Genomic DNA, 20,569 nt, shown 5'->3' with positions numbered 1-20,569 from the left:
GAAGGAGTGGCTTTACAACAACTCTGTGACTGTTCTTGAATGGCCCAGCCAGAGCCCTGACTTAAACCCAATTGAGCATCTCTGGAGAGACCTGAAAATGGCTGTCCACCAACGTTTACCATCCAACCTGACAGAACTGGAGAGGATCTGCAAGGAGGAATGGCAGAGGATCCCCAAATGCAGGTGTGAAAAACTTGTTGCATCATTCCCAAAAAGACTCATGACTGTATTAGCTCAAAAGGGTGCTTCTACTAAATACTGAGCAAAGGGTCTGAATACTTATGACCATGTGATATTTCAGTTTTTCTTTTTTAATAAATCTGCAAAAATGTCAACAATTCTGTGTTTTTCTGTCAATATGGGGTGCTGTGTGTACATTGAGGAAAAAAATGGACTTAAATGATTTTAGCATATGGCTGCAATATAACAAAGAGTGAAAAATTTAAGGGGGTGTGAATACTTTCCGTACCCACTGTAGGGTGATATTCATAACTATATAAACATAACTGTGACATATAAGTATGTAAACTTATGTGTGCTATAAAATAAACCATTCTTAAGTGCATAAAATAAAAATCACCCTAACAAATGTTCTTTCTTTATAGTAACGAATTCAGACATTTCCAAAAGATGACAGCGACTCCATCTGTGAAAGGTGACTTGTAGTAACTTTGTTGAGGTTAGCTAATAAATGAATCGGTGTTTTCAGTGGTACAGAGGTCAAGGTTTTATTTATATTTTATACCATTTTGTATTTAATGAGAAGATTATTTTTACTTATGGGAAGTTTTATTCCTCATACAATAAAATATTTAAATGTACAGTTCTCTATATAGACCATAGGACACTGAGACGAGAAAGAATAATAAACCTGTAGGTGATATGACGGACCAGAATAAACAACAGCTGCAGGGTTTAGAGTTTGTTAATTTTATTCTCATTATGGCAAATGTTATAAGGAACTTGCTCAGTATATTGCAGCCTTGATAACACTATCACTAATAAAAAATAGTAATAGCTGTAACTCCAGTTCTGTGAGGACGTGTCTGGCTTTGTAACTATTTATTCAGCAGCTAGGGACAAAACATGAAGATAGCATTTATTGCAAGATTGTTAATAAACTGAAAATGTGAAGTGAATGTAAGTTTGAATTCTGTTAGAATTACTTGTACATCAAAAGCAGTTACCCTAATTATTTCAAACCTTGCTGTCCTGCAGGCAAACAGAATGTGGTACTCATGGGCAGAAAGACGTGGTTTTCCATTCCAGAGAAGCACAGACCTCTGAAAGACAGGATCAACATTGTCCTCAGCAGGGAGTGCATGTATGTGTCACATGCTGCCACACAACAGTGTGTACATGAAGTATACATATGAAATATAATATTTTACTGTAAAGTAGAGACTTTATTGATCCTGGGGGAAAGTCAGGTACACTGCAGCTTTATGTACAAATTCATACTGTGATTCAACAAAATTTTCTCCTTGGAATTCTATTAATATACTAAAATGTAGCTTGTAGAAGTAAAAAAAAAAAAAAAAATCAAGACTATAATTTTAGTTAGAAGAGAACTGAGCTTTGTAGATACCTATACCGAGCAGGTAGGCATGAGGACTGCACAGGTTGTTTGATCAGAAGTGTGGGTTTTTATTTTTAGCCAAAAACAGGAAAACAACATCACCAAAAAAAAAAAATTTCTATTAAAGGCCTGTAAATGACATCAGCTAAATACTACAACTCAAGTAAATGACATCTGATAAATAATGGACAGACTACTGTTACAATGGAACATACGAAACGTAACCTAACGGAAAAAAATCTAAACTGACCCAACACAAAGGGAGAAGGAACCCTTCAAATCTGACTGACCTAGATCCTGGCAAGAGAAGAGTGATCCAAAAGTCCAGTAGAGAGGTATAAGAAATTCACTGATGGTTACAGGAAGTGACTGATTTCACTTATTTTGTCCAAACTGTCCTACCAAATATTATGTGTCAGTAATTCTGTCCAGTCCATTTTTGGAGTTCTGTGTGGAATGTATTAGATTTGGCTTTTTTTTTCTCAACTTTTTGTGTTGTTGCAATGCAAACAAAAGAAATAAATAGGAGAATACCAAAGAATTTGTGATTGCAACAATTTTCAGTGCAGGAATTGGTGCAGTATCTTACAGAAATGCAGGGGTGCCAATATTTTTGGCCATGACTGTATATTGGCCAGTCCACCCGGTAAGATAGACTAGGGGAAGTAATAAAACAAACATTACATTACATCAACAACTCAAAAAACCTAAGAGTACGTTTATTCCTTTGTTATAGAAATTTCACACAACTCTTGGTTAAACACACCTCTTTGGCAAAACCAAAATTATCTGGATGGATAGGTACCACTAAAGGTAAAGGTGGAAATATGTTTTGGGTCTTTGGGTGAGCTAACCCTTTAATCCAATAAGAAATATGACGTCCCTTTAGTAGGATGCACACTGTAACCTTCATGCTCAACTGAAATATTAGTTTCTATCAAACCATTGCTCAGTCTTAACAATCCAAAATCTTTTCAGAGTTCCCCCACTTCACATTATAGACCCCAAAACATAAGTAAAAAATACATTGTGAGAACCAATTGTATACTCCCCAGAAGAAAACTATTGGCTGTTCTTCCTGTCTTGCAAAGGCAGCTTTCCTCATGCCAAAACCAACAAACACAAGTGTGGTTACCTTTAATTGCACCTTCCCTGAGATACCAATGAAGATGTAAATAGCGAAACATTTGTCTTAAGGGATGTTTCTTTGTTGTCCATTTTTGGATTATGTGGTGATTTTGCAGTAAACTCTTTGAAGATTATTTTTTTTTGCATCTCTAAGTTGGTTTTGCAAGGTGTGCAGCTCTTAACTTCTGCTATGTAATCAGTTTTAACAGTGACATAATATAACTGCCAATATTCCCCCAGAGCCCCCCCTGCAGGAGCACACCACCTAGCAGCAGGCTTCAGCTCAGCTCTTGAGCTCATCAACACAGAGCTGGCAGACCAGGCTGACCAGGTCTGGGTTATAGGAGGCACTTCTCTCTACAAGGTACTGTATGGAACACCCAGACGGCTCACAGGTTACGGGATGTTTTAATATATGTAAAATATTCAAACAATGTTGGGAAATTTTACTGGTGTCTCACAAATGCTTTAATTTTTCTGTTTTTAATTTTCAATTTTTATTTTTTAATTTGAGTCTTGGTGGAAACCAATGAAGCTTGAGTATCTGCTTACAAATTTACAATAAAAAATAATATCCAGTATATGATTTTATTGTCACAGTGTTTACAGCTGTCAGGTATGGTCAGTGTCAGTCACCAAAGGATAAGCTGAAACTACGCATGCCTCTGTGTATACACACCCCTTTTTTTGCTGTAATACTATTGTGGTTGTTTTTGGTAACCCAGGAGCTGATGGAGTACCCGGGGACCAAAAGGCTGTTCGTCACACGAATCCAACAGCAGTTTGAGTGCGACACGTTCTTCCCTGAAATCGATCCAGAAAAGTTTCATCTACTGCCAGAGTAAGATCAGCACAAATGTTCTGCACACTTTTGTGGGTAATTTAGGCTTATTACAACTTATCTTATTTGGCTGTTTTAGCCACCATTTCTTTTGGTTATGATAATATGGTCAATGTTTCCCCTATCGCCATGCCAATGAGACCCTTGCTATGCCTACACTAGAGGCTCTTTTTTACAAATTTTTTATTAATATAATTCCATCCAGATTTCATGCATACACCGAGGTTTATGGAAACAAGGTGTTGTCTTCACTGATTCTTCACCCAGGCTTCTCCAAGTTACATAAGTTTGTGATATTTATTTATTTATTTATTTATTTTCTTGAGGAACCGCAATGTCGTTGTTGTTATAATAGTTTAACATAATGCAGTTGATTGCTAAGTAATCATCACAGAGTGAATCTGTGTTGTGATGAAGTTTGGGTAAATGCGAGATGATTTCTCATAAAGCATCTAACATTAGTAAAATGTGACTAAGTCATTTGGCTGCTATTAAGATTAATGTGAGCATGGCACCACCTAAGAAGAGGAAACCAGGGGATGCTCACCAAAAAAATATTAATGATATTTTCCAAACCTCCAGAAACAAAATTCTTAGTCAGGTACAGCTCTAATATTGTGCTTACCATATTGATTGCTGAGATCTTGGGTCAAGAAACTTAAGCAGTCAGACAACGACTCAGGTTTAAACTGACTAGCTTTCTTCTGGCAACCTGACTGACTTCACAGTGGAAAACCTCATTTGTTCAGTAGGTTTCAAATGCAAATCCCAATGCATTTAAAAATCATGGGAATAGCAAAAGCATAAATAGTCTAGCTTAGACTAAATAATTTATTAAATCCACAATGTTTTAGTCTGTCTGACCTTCATCAGGTATGTAGAAAATCATTTTCTCCATCCACTCCATCCACCAACAGTTACCTTTAGCCTTCCAACCAGAGGAAAGCAGTGCTCCAGCCAGTCGATATGAATCACCTTTGTTAACCACACCCCTCTTAGATGCACATAATAATTCTATAAAGATGCCAAATAGATATAACATAAATACATTAGGGTTGTCAAACTTAATGTGATAATTAACAAGTTAAAGCAAATTCCTTTTAATGTTACAAATTTTTTGATGCGCAATTAGCGCACATTTTCTGTGATTATGACACTTGACCCACTACATAGTTTGGGAAATCGTGAAGCGATTCAGCAGCAGGAATTTCAGGAATGGATGAACAAAAGGGTCTTTTGAATGGCAAGTTCAGCTTCAAAGCCCTGCCAGATGGTTCTCTCGACAAGACCAAAGTTATTTGTATTTACTGTCTATAAATTGAGTTACCACAAGAGTCTCAAATACCACTTGCTGGCCAAGCACACAGCTGATGCAGAGAGCCCTCCTTCCCCTTGCTAAAGGCAGACCACACTATATAGTTTGTCAGCAAGGCTGTAAAAACAGGCCTCAAAGAGCACCAAGATACAGAGAAGGCAGAAGAGAAAGGTCAAGATTGAACTGCTGAAATGATTTTTAGACAGATACATCAGAAAAGGGTTTATCTAAAATATCCAGTTGTTTACTTGTTACATAATACACACTATTCTTTAAATATCCTATCCTTAATAACATCCTATGTCAAATAAATACTGTGCAAAACAAATGTGGTCTTAAGTGTCCAGTGACACAGCTTTCATTGGTTATTTCAGACAAAATTTAACACTTCCTCAAAGAGCCAGAGTGTACTGGTTTATAAAAGTTTCTCAGTACAGTAACATCTGCGGGTTTAAGGAGGTAGCTGCCACAATAACTGCAGGTTGTTGTTATTTGGGAGGTTTGGGGTTTTATCCTGAATTAATAACATGAAAGAGGGAGGTCTTCAGGGAATGCTGCTTGAAGGTTCATGATAGTTAATTACTGAGTGAATATCTTTGCCATAAATCCTCAAGCAGTGTTTGGAGCTTTAATATGTTTCAAATATGCCACCTTAGTGTGAGAGGTTATGCTTTACTCCTATGTCCAGGGGTTAGCATATTGTGGCCTTCATACATGGTGTCCCTGGGTGGGCACGATGCTACTTTAAAAATAGTACTTTTTGTGTTGAGCTCTCTCTGATCTGGATAACAAGTGAAAGAATGATATTGAATGATAATTACTAACCTGCTGTTTTGAGTCTGTGTCTGACTCTGCAGATGAGGAAGTGAAAAAGAAGTCACCTATGGACACAGCTCCTGTGTCAAGAAAAATATAAAATCAAAATTTAAAAGAGGAACAACCTCTGTGGGGTTTGAGGAAGGAAGGCTGGGATTTCGAAGTACTGAGGACGCTTGGAAATCAGAGTCTTTGCAGGAAGAGCTCAGCCTTGAAGCCTCTGCCTAAAGAGGTGCAGTTCCCATGAAGGAACAGAAATAGAGGAAGAAAGCTGAATTTTTGCCAGAAAGGCAGGTTTGGCTGCTTGTGTGTTAGGGCGCGAAGGACAAAGCAGAAGTACTGGAGACATGGATCTTTGCAGGAAAAGCTTTACTCTGGAGGCTCTTATCCAGAGAGGAGGAGCTCATGCCAGCAGCTCGTGAAGGGAGCTGCCTGCCAAAGGGCTTGTAAGTCAGGGCAGAGGACAGAGAGGTGAGGCTGGAGGTGAGCACAGGCAAGGCCACCGTGCCCAGGGCAGTCCCCATGGAGGAAGAGGAACAACCTCTGTGTGGCTTGAGGAAGGAACGTTGGGATTTCAAAGTATTGAGGGCACTTGGAAATCAGAGTCTTTGTAGGAAGAACTCAGCATTGAAGCCTCTGCCTAAGGAGGTGAGCACAGGCCCGGCCATCGGGCCCTGGGCAGTTCCCATGGAGGAACAGAAAGAGAACAGAGCTGAATTTTTGCCAGAAAGGCAGGTTTGGCTGTTTGTGTGTTTGGGTGCAAAGGACAAAGCAGAAGTACTGGAGACATGGATCTTTGCAGGAAAAGCTTTACTCTGGAGGCCCTTATCCAGAGAGGAGGAGCTCGTGCCAGCAGCCCATGAAGGGAACTTCCTGCCCAAGAGCTTGTGAGTCAGGGCAGAGGACAGGGAGGTGAGGTCTGAACGCCACCTGTCTGCGCAGTGCTGGACAAAACCCCTGCCTGTTAACTGCCAAAGTGGGTTCGCATATGATGTACGAAGGTCAAAAAGACCCAGCAGCAGATGTGGCACGCAGGTCACGGGCCCTGCGGGCAAACCGGCCGGTTACCCGCATAAGACCATAGTGGGAGAGGTCTAACCGTTAATCGTCACAGGCCATGGCGGGGGAACAAGACTGATCCAACCTGGAGCAGCCAGATAAGGTGACTGTGATACCTCGACCTCAGAAGGAGAAATGACTGACCACATGATGGTAAGTGGAATTGAGGAGGCTGGGGGCAAGGCTGTGGCCCACAGCAACCTGTGGAGGAAAAAAGGGAAAAGGATGGGCACTGACTTTGAGGTAGTGCATCAGGAAGCGCACATACCTGGAGGAAACACTGGTAAGGTAACGCTAAGGTGTACTAATGTGTTCAGGCTCACAGGGTATCATCGGTCAGCTCTAGGGGGTGGAGGGACACTCCAAGAAAAAAAGGAGGTTCCTAGTTGTTGTGTGGCTGACATGGGAGGCAGTCCATGAGGACAGAGGTCATGCAACAAAAACTGGCCACATGTGGAGGGTTGGAACAGCTGCAGCATTTCAGAGAAAAAAGGGTACAAGTGGTACTGAAGACATGAAACGTGGATGGCAGAATGCAAGGGGGAAAAAAAGTGCCTGTTGGTGGAGGGAGCCACAGGCCTAATGAAATGATGAAAAGCCAAGGGTGCAAATGAGAAGCACTGGAGCATCAGAGTGCTGGAAGTAACCCAGGTGCCCTCAAGTGTGACAAACAACATAATGCTGTTTAGATTTTTAAACTTGTGTTTGAAAGATAACGGGGTCCAGAGTGACGCAGCTGAACCAACACTTTTCTGAAAGGAACCAGAAGCTAAAAGAAATGGCCATGAGCATGCACAGTTTACCCCCTAGGATACGAGTAGCCAACATTCAGGGGTTGATTATTTTGAGAAAAGGATTTAAAAAACTTTGGATAGGACTGGAAAAGCTGGAAAAGTGGAAGATGGCCATGAGGAATTCTGAAAATGAGCAGGTGCGCTGGAGGAAATGGCATGATGGATTTTGCGCCTGTTGCTTCCAGCACCTTGGAATTTCAATAATCTGGTCTGACTGTACAAAAATAGAAGAGGGCAAGCATGGACCCCTGAAACACACCAGCCAGTAAAGGTATTAGATGTTCCTTTTTGCCCACGATGCCGACTCAGAATGCTCCCTCAATTAAAGATAATGATTCAGTGGATAGCCAAAGAGAGAGGCTGTGAGTGCCTGTGGGATGGGGAAAAAGTGTTGGACTGTAAGAGGTGTGAGCTGGCTGTGGCAATGGAACTGCTCATCAGAGCTGGTGAGGCTGATGGGTGGCAAATAAGGAAATTTGCCGATCCCCTTCTGAAGTACACAGAGCCGACATAAGAAGGGAGTATCAGCCAGAGGAAGAGGGATACCAGAATTAAAAGTGAACCAGTTTGGCCCAGAGATTGGGCCCTCGGATGCTGTTGCAACATTTGAATATTGTTGGCGTAGTGACAGGCATCATGCTATGGCAGTCACACCTAGAAGCAGGTGTGAGGGGCAGCTGAGGGTCTATGTTGGATCCACCGCAGACCCGGAAGAGGACATCAAAGTGTTATACGAGGCCTGCCAACAGCAGTCAGGAGAAGGGGGCTGGTTAGGGCCTTGGGAGCTCACCTCTTGGGAGCGTTTAGGCCTGACCATAATAAAAGAAAAGAAGTAACAGACTTGGAACCACTTGGAGAAACAGTGGAATAGATTGAGCCCCAAAACAAAGAAGTCTGCGGGGATTTTAATAAACCAGACATCTATGGAACAGCCCTGCACCAGTATACTGAAATACTGGTTGCAGGCTATTCAGTCTGGACAACCAGCAAAAAATTAAAGTGTGTTTTAGATGGGCATTGCAAGGAGGATGCCAGAATAATAGCCTATGATTATGATGCCTCAAGCCCGTGGGAGGAAACAAGGAAACACCTGGAAGCCGTCTGTGTGTTCACCTGCAAGGGAAAGCCCTAAGTCAGGGTGACAGCAGGGGAGTCTCCAGACATACTGGAAGCATTTTATCAGGGGTGCCCAAAGTGGGGCCCGCGGGGACATTTCTTGGCCCCCCACAATTTATTATGCCACCCCAGTTGTCAGGTCAAGCAGCTCCCAGCTCAGCTCACAACCCACCAATAAAAAAATGAAGAAGAAGAAGAACAACACGAAGAACGGAGCAGTAGCAAGCAACATGGAGAGTAGTAGACAGTGGCACGCAGACAAAAGGCATTTTAAACGAACCTGGGAGGAAGAATATTTTTTTACGGATATTAATTCTAAGGCGGTCTGCTTAATTTGCAGTCAGTCTGTCGCTGTGCTAAAAGAGTACAATATCCGCCGGCACTATGAAACAAGGCATGCAGCATTCTCAAGGTTCAAAGGCGAGGCACGGAAGACAAAGAGCCGAGAGTTGTTAGCTAAACTTCGCTCACAACAAAACACACTCACACGACCCTCGTCAGCCCAGGAAAGCGCAACACAGGCCAGCTATGAGATTTCAGCTCTAATTGCCAGGAGTGGACGTTCATTTTCTACAGGGGACTTTGTTAAAACGTTAAGGAGCAATTCAAAGCAAAGGCTGCTGAATTTGTTGCCTTTTCATTAGCGTGCGATGAGAGTACGGACATTTCGGACTCAGCTCAGCTTTTGGTTTTCATACGGGGTGTCCGTGAAAATATGGAAATAACAGGAGCTTGCTGGAGCTGAGACACTGCGTGGCACAACTAAAAGCGAGGATTTGTTTGCAGCGGTTGAGAGAGTCCTGGATAAGAATGGTTTGAGGTGGGAGAAAATGGCCGAGATAACAACAGATGGAGCGCCTGCCATGATTGGGAGGAAAGCGGGCCTAACCACTCTAGTTTCTCAGAAGGTTGCCCAGTGTGGAGGTAAGGTGGCACAATACCACTGCATCCTGCACCAAGAACAGCTGTGTGCGAAATCAATTGGCCTGGGAGATGTGTACAATATCCGCCGGCACTATGAAACGAGGCATGCAGCATTCTCAAGGTTCAAAGGCAAGGCACGGAAGACAAAGAGCCGAGAGTTGTTAGCTAAACTACGCTCACACGACCCTCGTCAGCCCAGGAAAGTGCAACACAGGCCAGCTATGAGATTTCAGCTCTAATTGCCAGGAGTGGACGTTCATTTTCTACAGGGGACTTTGTTAAAGAATGCTTATCCACGGCTGCAAAGCTAGTGTGTCCCGCTCAGGCCAGAGCTTTCTCCCAGATCAGCCTCTCAGCTAATTATTACGGAGATGTTTGACCACATAACGGCCTTTCAGAGAAAACTGCAGCTACTGTGTCGACATCTGTCAGCAGGTGAGTTAATGCCTTGCACAAAATACATAATTTTAATGGTAATGTGATCATGTGATGCGGAGGAACAGAACTGTCAGTTGTATGATATGTGGAATATGACATTACTAGTGAGTGAAAATTGCAATATTTATTGCATTGATAATTATTAATTACTTTTTACTTCTTTTCAGGAAACCTGGCTCACTTCCCCAGTCTGAGAGAGGTAAACCTGGTACAACAGAAACTGTCTGAATATGCAACACTTGTCAGCAACCTAGACCTGGAGTTTGAAATGCGCTTTCAGGACTTCAGGAAGAATTCAGGTGACATGGAGCTGTTTTCCCAACCCTTCAGCACAAGTGTGGACTGTGTCCCTGATCACATTCAGATGGAGCTGATTGAGTTTCAGTGCGATTCAGAGCTGAGGAATAAATTCATGTCACTGAAACTGGATGGACGACTGACGGAGTGGATGATGGGGGAGGTGAAGTCGGGGAAGAGAAGAAAAAGGGGAGGAAACCTTGTTGGAAATAAAAGAAGAAGCTGAGTGTGAGGAGGAGAATTTGGAATGAGAAGGAAAATGAAGCCTCTTCTCTCATTCATTTGCATGCTAGCAGCAGCAGCTCTGCTTTGCTTTGTTGGAAATGATTTATGGGAATAGCAGCAACTTCACGTTGCTTGCTCGACCACCAAGAATTACAATCAGAGCTGCCAGGTGGGTTAAAAGGATGATAAGCCAGGAAACAGCATGGAAACCTGGAAATAAAAAATGTGTACTGTAAGATTGGACACTGGTCAGAAGACAACAGGCCACAAAGTGTTATAGTCCTGCATGGCCTATGCAGGAAATATCAGTGCACTTGCTTAGTGAAGTGAGGAACACAGAGCCACACTCTCCTTTCAGGGAACAAATTTCTTCAGTGGATGTGTATTGGACATGGGAGCACCTTTGATGGGTGGATGGTGGAGCTGGGGACCAATGAGGTGGAGGACAGCACCCTCTAATGGTCAACCCTGAGAATAGCAGGGTTCTGGTACAAAAACCCACTCGTGTGACTTGGGGATTGTGCAGAACCTGTTGCCTCACCTTAAGGGGAAGTTCTCAGCATAAGAAAAAGAAGAAGTGTGGGACAGCTCCCTCATTTCTGCACTGACTCGCAGGAAGGAGCATGAAGAACGTACATGTGTAAGAATAAAATGTGAAATAATTGTATTGAAAAGAATGGGGAGAAGTGATTTTGCATCTAAAAGAGTGAAAAATGCAGACACAGGAAAGAGGAGGTACAGTAGACACACATCCCTGCTGAAATGAGGACCTGCAAAAGTTTGTGTGTGCATGCCACACAGAGAAGAGACACACAGCATACTGAGGAAGTAACAAAAATGATGGTGATGTGGGGCATGCCTCACAAAAAAGAGATCTCATCAATTGCTGTTGATTGGCATGTAGCTGGAAAGGGTTACAGAGTCATCTCAAAGACTTTAGATATTCATTGATCCACAGGTAGACATACTGTCTATAAATGGAGACAATTTGGTACCGTGGCTACTCCATAGAAGTGGGCACCCAGCCAAGATCCCTCCAAAGGCACCATGCAAAATGCTCAGTGAGGTAAAAAAGAATCCTAGAGTAACAACCAAAGACTTGAAGGATTCATTGGAGTTAGTTAACATCTCTGTTCATGAGTCAACCATATGCAAAACATTGAATAGCCATGATATTCCTGACAGGACACCACGGAGGAAGCCATTGCTCTCCAAAAATAACATTGCAGCATGCCTGAAGTTTGCCAAAGGCCATCTTGACACACCATAATACTACTGGGAAAATATTCTGTGGACACATTAAACAAAGGTAGAATTCTCTGTGAAGAACACACAGCACTACATATGGCATTAAAAGAGAACCGTGTGCCAACCTGAAAACAGCATCCTAACAGTGAAGTACGGTGGAGGGAGAATCATGAATTGGGGCTGCTGTGCTACCTCTGGACCTGGACCGCTTGCCATTTTGGCAGGGAAAATGAATTTCCAAGTTTATCAAGGTATCCTACAGGATCATGTCAGGGTGGCTGTCTGCAAACTGAAGCTCAAAACAAGCTGGGTGATGCAGCAGGGCAATGTCCCTAAACATCTAAGTAAATCTATTACAAAATGGCTTTGGAGACTAAAAATCCGCCTTTCAGAGTGACCTAGTCAGAGTTCAGACCTCAACCCAATAGAGCTGCTGTGCAATGACATCAAGAGAGCCATTCACACCAGTGGTCCTAAGAAAATTGCTAAGCTGAAGCAGTTCTGTGATGAAGAATGATCCAAAATTCTCCTAAACATTTTGCAGGTCTACTCCACAGCTACTGGAAGTGCTTGCTTGAGGTTATTGGTGCCAAAGGTGGTTCAGCCAGTTATTAAAACAGTTTACTTTACCATCACTTTGTATATTTATTGTGTGTTCATTAAAGACATGAAAGATCATGACTGTGTTTTATAAGGTTAGAAATTTTGTTTCTTGATATTTGTGACTTTGGTGAAGATCAGATCACATTTCATAACCAATTTATGCTGAAAACCAGGAAATTGCAAGAAGTGCCATTACTTTTTCTTGTCTGTGCGTGTGCAATAAATAGAGGCCACTAGAAAAATACACACCATCAGTACATCAGGAAACTAACCAAAACAGCTTTAATTTGTGTTCAATACTGTTTTTAATACTGATAAATTTCCAGAAGCTTGTTTATTGTTCGGTACCCTTCCCAATGGAAACAAGGGACAGATTTTCAAAAGATACCTTGTGCAAAGTTGTTATTTTTTTCCAAAAATCATGGTAATAAAATGTTTTCTCACTAATTGCTCTCCAGGTGTGTCAGGTAATACACATGGCTGCTAAAATTGGTAACCTCTCTTGAATGATGAATTATACACTAACACTGCCCTTAATCCTTTATCATTTATGTTTCTGAAAGTTAGGTTTGTTTCTCCCACAGGTTTCCAGGAGTGCCAAAAGGACTGCAGGAGGAGAATGGTATCCAGTATATATTTGAAGTCTATGTAAGCATCAAGTAGAGAAGAAGAATTAGAAGAAAATCCATGTGGTTTTGTAAATGGACACCATAATAATGTAAATGCTGGGCTTCTGTTTGATATGATTTGGACAGTTTGGGACAGGGTGAATAAAGTTAGAATCGTGTTGAATGAAATAGAATCCTACTGTTATTTACAGGTGGTGAGGGATCTAGAAACTATATGTATGGAAATTGTTTATTTTTAGCATAACCATACAGTATATTTTACAGCAACTGATCTAACATCAAATGAGTAATGCTGGGTTTTATAGTGCTGACAAAGGTTATTTCGATATGCCTATAGGAGTGCCAATAAAAATTATTCATCCCCTTGAAGGTTTACCCTTTTATTGATTTTATAAATCCGTCATGGTCCATATAATTTTTGACAGAAGAAATTACAGAAACCTCTTTAATGTCAAAGTGAAAACAGGTTTCTACAAAGTAATGTGAAATAAGTGATTGCATAAATATTGCATATATCATGTAATACTTTTAGTTAGAAAAAAAGTAATGAGCGAGAGTTTGCGAGATGTGTATAAACTCAGTTGCTTCTGCATAGAAATACTAAAACATACGTAAAATTGTAGATAAATCAAAAAACAGAAAAGCATGCCATGGGCCCTTTAAGTTTTGGATCAACTGAAAAAATTCTGAAGAGACATCCTATCAAATGGTATGAGTTACAGGTTTTTTAACAACTAAGCTAGTGTGACTAGCATAGAACATAAGATGGGACATAGAACTACACAGAGAATTTTATTAGCACACATTATTTTCTAAAATTGTAATGGTAAAGGTAAGTTTCCCCATGTGTATGTTTCATCACAGTAAAAAAAAAAGTGGGATGAAGCTAGGAAGTGATGACATCCAGCTTTTCACCGCACCTTTGACGTGGACATTTGAAACTGCTATGAAGTAAAGGAGCTGTTGAGCTGTTGTCTTTAAAGTGCTTTTAAACAGTGAGTGGTTTTCTGTATTTTGAATTGCTGCACCAGGTCCAGTCCTACCACTTTGTACACCACAGGCTGTTGCTATCCATAAAAGAGAAATAGAGCAGGTTATAATTTAAAATGGAATGAATGGATGGCAGGTTTTGCTAACAAGTATAAGTTTTTTTTTTTTTTTTTGTGTGTGTGTGTGTGTGCACACACACACACACACACAGGTGGTGGCAGCTGTGTTTTTCTGAAACTACTTGTACAGTAAAGCCTCACCTCACTAAATCTTCTATGAAACACAAGTAAATAGATTTTGATGGTGTTGTGTGATTCCCAGTGATGTGCAACTGAACACTGATGTGAAAGAAAGGAGGGGTCAAAAGTTGAACGTTTTCAGCTTTAGTGTGAAATTGCACAAATAAACGCTAAGCTGTGGTGGGTCTGACTCTGACGCCTTTCTCCATCAACTTCTAAATAAGGTAATTTGTCTGTGACACAAGTGCAGCTCTGTTGTGCAGTCTTCACTAAAATAAATCTGTCTTCAGCCTTGGACTTTTCAATGACATCTGAGGTATTATTGTCATTCTGCACATCAACAGCTGAATACCTGAAGGTGAAAAGATGTCTTAACTGCGTAAATGCTTTACCAAAGACCACTGTCTGTAATGTAACTGCCCATAATAGGATGTGCTGTCATTGGCTGTGGGCTTCCTGCTGCTCAGCTGCCATAGGCTATCCTTTTGCTCTCATCATACATATATTATTCTTCAGTTCCTCCTTTCATCAGTCACTCTCCTGCATGGATGTTTGCTGGTTTCTCCTGAGCCTGTACGCTGGCAGTGACCTAACAAGTGGTGGGGGCCTGCACTTTGAACAGCTTTCACGGTAAAGAATGAGACACATTTTTTATGATTTGAATCATTTCATTTTTTTAAATTTCAAAATTTAATGGTGGCAGTAGAAATATAAAAAAAAGACACCTGAGCAGACTCAAGTGGTAATGTTATGTCTTACTTGTAACAGTATCTTGTTCTTCCTGTTACATTTATAATATTTATGACCTGAAACATCAGTGTGGTGGTTTCATTCTTTGTGGGTGCTTGTGTATGAGACAACAATAATTATATATGATACAGAGATATAGGCTTTTGCATGAAATCATCTGCTTCATCTAATAGCCAAAAGGAAACATTGTTTAGAATATTTTTATTTACTGGAAGATGAGTGGCAACATTTTTTTTTCATTAAATTTGTCATTGCATTGTTATTTCTGTGGTGTGGTTCATTTATATCAAGTCATATGCTTCTGTAATGACCTGACAGCATATTCCAGTGCTGCAATTACATAGGTTTATGTTTGGCATTGCCTATAGCCTTTCACTTCACTACATGTATAAGTAGCTCTTAATACTGTCATGAATATATGTATACCTTACATATAAAGCACCGATTATATTATTAGTAATAATACAAGCACAGTTTCTACTTGGGAAAATGGAATAAAAAAGTATGTCTGTCTTTATGGATTGATGAAATGTTAAAGTGCCCATGGCATGCTTTTCTGTGTTTTCTGACTTATCTACAATGTTACAACAATGGATTATTTTAATCACTGAAAGCTCAAATAATGAGGTGTACCTATGTCGTTGTACTTCTATGCAGAAGCAACTCAGTTTATACAAGTCTCATGAACTCTCAGTGGCAAGACTTTTTTATTGTAACTATGTAAAGTCTTATGCAATAGTTTACAGATTTCCTTGAATGGTCATATTCTCCAGGCTTTGTGCTTTCATGCAAGCTTGCCTGACATCCACCTGTGCCAGTCTAAAAGTGGGATTTTTTGACTGCATGTGCTTTATATTATTTACCTCCTGCTGCCTGCACTGTGACCAGAGGATGTGAAGAAAAATACAAGGTCTGAGGTTACTGCATGTCTGGGAATGTTCATGTACATGGACCCAATGTTTTACCTGAGTGGGTCTCTGAATAGAGCAGCTGGAAACCTACAAGCAGCTGGCCAGCGAAGCACCCTGAGGCGGTGAATGATCAGCTCATCAAACTGGATTCCCCCGGAGCACAGTACCTGTTTGTTTTGACTGCTTGAGGCCAATGTGTCTGCCGCATGTGATGTGTTGCTGGTTGGTGAGAGGATTCTAATGATCCATGATGTTATTGTTGGTGCAACACTACCTGTTGGAATTAAATTCACTACTTCAGGAATGTGTGTGGTCGCCTGTAACGTGAGGGATTTGTAGGGGAAGATGACAACAATGACCAGTTGGATTTTCGCTATTTGGTGAGACATAGTGTAAGTTTTAAAAAAACACACACATTGCATGCCTGTTAATGCATTGTTTCTGTAGAGAGAATTGTTGTAAGACTGGAGAAGTTACTATGTCTGCATTATGCCAATATATGGGGTTAAAATATGGGGTTTCTCAATTACCTGCTTTGTTTAGAGTGTTACAAATCTTTTTTCATTGGTACATACTGTATACTGTTGTTTACCTATCTATGGATGAGAAATTCAAATTAATTAATGTTGTTGAGGTTTGTCGTGTTGTTCACTTTCATATTCTGGCTTGAACATGTCAGGTAGGATTTGAGGTATTGTCACTGTTGAAAATGGTAGCTTATTTGTCAATGTTTTGTCCTGCCTCCTGACCGGCCTTGTGTTGAAAAGTGTTCTCCCTCAAGATCTGTTGCCCCTGTTCAGAACTCTGTTTCATATAGCGCTCCCCTCAGTTGTTGTGGTTAGGATTCAGGTTAGGGGAAACACATCTCAATGGGCAAACAGATTTTGACACAACACCGACAGCAGTTATGTACATTCACAAACTGTGTTCTCATTTTCAGGAAGAGGCTCTTGGGTTTTATCATTGTGAAATAATTACAGACTATTTGGAGTTATGAGGGGTGCAGAGCTAATTTAGAGGTACCCAAGATTAAACATTAAATGGCTGGAAATGAACATGCCATGGCCACTTTAAGGACTGACATTTTTTCAGCTGCCCCTATCATTAGCCATTCTGTCTGTGTTGGTGCTGGCCTTCAGCCAGCACTGACCCCTCAAAGAAGCATAGATGGGGTTTGAATGTCACCCAGTAGAAAGGGTGCTAACAGAGGTTAACAACTCCTGCTCTTGACAGAAATATTTTATTCTTTACTGAAAGAATATAAAGAATCTTTTCAGCAGAGGCCAAAACATTGAACTTTTTTATTTGATCATGTGTATTAGCTGAAATATAAAATGTTTGGTTTCTGCATTTCCAATATTGCAATCAATATCACCTTTATGTAACACTATGTTCTAATATCAATGTCTTCAAAACTCCACTCAGTTGCAGGATTTCGATTAATGTACAATTTTATTGTGCTTGATACTTCTACTCTGTTATATGTATTTCAGAGGAAAACTTGTACATTTTACTCTATCACCTTATAGTTATTTGCTACTTTGCAGATTAAGATTTTACACACAAAAACAATGTAATTTGTATCAGTGCTGTAGGCAGAAATTGTAATTTTGGTGGGCCAGTACAAAAGTACTACCATAAAAACTGCATGTTAAACCAGCAGTAGCTGGTGAGGCTGCACATAACTGCATGGACAAAAATGTGTATGTTATAGCCTATGCAGTCTAAAATTTGTTTGCAACACCAGGCAAGTTTAATGTTTCTTGACAGAAGATGATCTGAAACTCAAACTCAGGATCCATGTGCCCAACTGTAGCTCCTGCATAACCATATTATTAACCCTTTTATTACACGTTGGCAAGTAAACAATCAGCAGAGTTAATTAATACTACATACATACTCCTTCATTTCTGTTGCACTAACTATAGCCTACAATGCAACCTGGTTGAAACTCTAAAATTTAGATTTTGTGCAAGAAATGCTTACCCTACTAACACTAGGCTAACAACTTTAGGTTTAGCTAGACACCATTACTGAGGTTCTGGCAGTGTAACCCATGAGTTGTGCATAACACTATTTGTCAGAGGGTATTCACGTTTTATGAACTACAGACTAAGTTGTCATATAATTAATGTGCAGCAATTGAAGATGGTTTTCTCAAAAATTATTACAGCAAGAGATGGAGTAAGGCAAAAAACAAAGGCAAGACAGAACTCATGGTGCACAGGGTTAGAGAGGCGGAAGAAGAAGGCTGCTGTGGAAAAGCAGTAGGGTCTGCCTCTCAGAGACAGTAGATGCAATCAGTCAATGCAAGTTGACCTTCCTGCTGTGTGCTGTGGCTGACTGCTAGTCAACCCTAAACAAGGAAAAGAGCTGGGCTAAAAAGAAAGAGCCATCCTGTAAGCAGTGAGGCACAGCATATTGTATCATGAATCACATTGTGACTGGATGACCAAAAGCACTGAGAAGGCCAACACAGGTGGAGGCACAATAAAGGTCCACACAGAAATTATCAAATGGGTGGATCTTCAGAGGGTCAAGGCCAACAAACAAAGCATCACTGCCTGAAGCTGTCAGTTTCTGTACAGAAGGAGATAAGGCTCCTAGAGCAAAAATAACTGCCCCAGCCTTGATTTTGCATTTTGAGTCTTTGATTGGGAAATGCAAGTGGATCTCAAGAAGACACTGGTCTTTATGGAAGAAGTAACCATACACCAACCAGATATGGTTCTGCTATCCAGAAGCACAAAAACCAACTTATTAGCCAAACTCACAGAGCCCTGGGATGACAGGTTAGCGATCTCTCACCAAACAAGAAAACTGAATACCAGGATTGGATTGATGGGGTTCTTGTCAAAGTATGGCAAGCAACCATATTCTCCTCATTGAAGTAGACTACCATGGTTTCCCACAGCATCAGTGCATTATTTTTTTTACAGAAGATGGGCTTGGAACCCAAACAACTGAAGGATGGCACTGTAGAGATAGCTGTGGCAACTCAGACAAGCTTGAGATGGCTGTGATTGACAGGAGCTCACAGTTGGAACTGCAGGTATAGGTTAGTTTATCCTTTGCTGCCCCACTCATGCAAGATGTACAGGTTAAGGGGTGAAACACTTGTGACCTTCAGATACCTGCTGATGATGCAAAACATTGCCAACAGTGCGAATGCTCTGACTACCCTGCCACTAGGGCATAGCATCAAGAGGAGGAACTGGTAGTACCATTAAGAGGAGGGACTGGCAGCACTATATCTCAAGTAGCTTCTTCAGTTTATACTTGTACCAAAGTGTCTCTGATGTTTATCTCACCTGTACAGATACAGTATAGACATTTATGTAAATTTAGTTTGGAATCTTGGCAGCTGTGGCTCAGGAGGTAGAGTGGTCATTCTCTTAACCGAAAGGTTGGTGGTTCAATTCCTTTCCAACTGCCACAATTTTTACGTCAGTAACTATAGAAACTATGGATGAAATAAATAGTATGCTAAGAAAATGATATTCAGTAATGAAAGTATTTCAGTGGGCGTATCACATTGCTGCTCACTTTACTGGATTTAAATTTTTAGTTTTTTCTTGTCTTAGTGTCAAGTGATGTTACTCCTTCATTCAAGGCCTAATTATTTTCTACAGTTGTTCCTACATGGCCCTGATGAAAGAATAGTAACATATTAACAGAGCGACCTGATGATGAGATCATGGACCCACCAGACTCTACCTCACAGTATCATCAGAGGAAGACGTTATCACCAGATGGGTGTTGCACGTCATTCATGGAACTGCCCTAGGACAACACAGCACCAAGAGCATCAGGAAAATCTTGGGGTATCCACCAGCTGACACATCTTTGGTATAAAAGAAAGTAATTGACAAAATGGACTGCTTATATAAAAGGTATGGCTTTGCTGCTTTGTGCATTTTGTATACCCAATTTATACTTCCTTTTCATTTGCTATAAATAAAGTGCTTCATTTTTAATGGTTTTGTTATTTACCTTCATTCATAAGTATAGTAGTAAGTTCAATAGTATGTTACGTTCTTTCACTAAGATTTTATGTAACTACACTGTTGGGTGATATGAAAAACAATAACTGGTATGTAAAATGGTAAAATAAAAAAGGATTAACATCCTGTCTAGGAAAAATGTAGCAGCACTAGTAGTAAACAGTGAGCCTGTAAACAAGGCAAGAAATTTGTTTAACAATTAAACTTCAGCTTTTGTTTCTGCTGTATGAATTCCTAAATTTTGTTACTGTGCAGGAGATGGTACTGGCGGTGGGGTAACAACAGTTTTGCAGTACGGCAAAATGGGCATGCACTACTGCAAGGATGTTAGGTTAGTGTTCAGGAATTAATCTGATTGAGAATACTTGATGTGTGTTGTACTGGACTGTACGTGATTTGTCTGTGTTTGCGCAGAGTTACTGATGGATAAATAACATTTGTCCTGGTATTTGAAGTGGTGTTGCCTTTTTAATGGCACATATACGTACAAAATGCCTTGGTTTGTAAAACAGCGGAAAACAAGTTACAACCTTAAAACCTACATCATATTGCAACTTCATGTTATTACTTCATGTTTGCACATGGCTTTGAGTTTCTTCATAGCCTATTAGGTTGTACCATTTAGTTTATCCTTATTACTTTAATTCAGTTTTTATATTCTAT

At 40.6% G+C, this 20,569-nt stretch overlaps 1 protein-coding gene across 4 annotated transcripts in view; it reads left to right on the top strand.

The window, feature by feature from the left end:
* gtf2h2 (general transcription factor IIH, polypeptide 2) overlaps positions 1 to 13,387 on the top strand; it is a 26,144-nt gene extending 12,757 nt beyond the window's left edge. For 3 of the 4 annotated variants that reach the window (XM_020599219.1, XM_020599218.1, XM_020599222.1), the window contains 5 exons: positions 606 to 655; positions 1,219 to 1,324; positions 2,948 to 3,071; positions 3,433 to 3,548; positions 12,968 to 13,386. In XM_020599219.1, coding sequence (XP_020454875.1) covers positions 606 to 655; positions 1,219 to 1,324; positions 2,948 to 3,071; positions 3,433 to 3,548; positions 12,968 to 13,046 — 475 coding nt within the window. In that variant the 3' untranslated portion in view covers positions 13,047 to 13,386. Of the gene's footprint in view, positions 1 to 605; positions 656 to 1,218; positions 1,325 to 2,947; positions 3,072 to 3,432; positions 3,549 to 12,967 lie in introns of all 4 variants that reach the window. The other variant, XM_020599220.1, reaches the window with a different exon arrangement.
* Positions 13,388 to 20,569: the final 7,182 nt, after the last annotated feature.

The sequence above is a fragment of the Monopterus albus genome, unplaced genomic scaffold, assembly GCF_001952655.1.
Source record: "Monopterus albus unplaced genomic scaffold, M_albus_1.0 scaffold40.1, whole genome shotgun sequence".
NCBI classification, from domain to species: Eukaryota; Metazoa; Chordata; class Actinopteri; order Synbranchiformes; family Synbranchidae; genus Monopterus; species Monopterus albus.
Note: the sequence above shows the minus strand (reverse complement) of the source record. Positions and strands in the feature narration are given on the sequence as shown.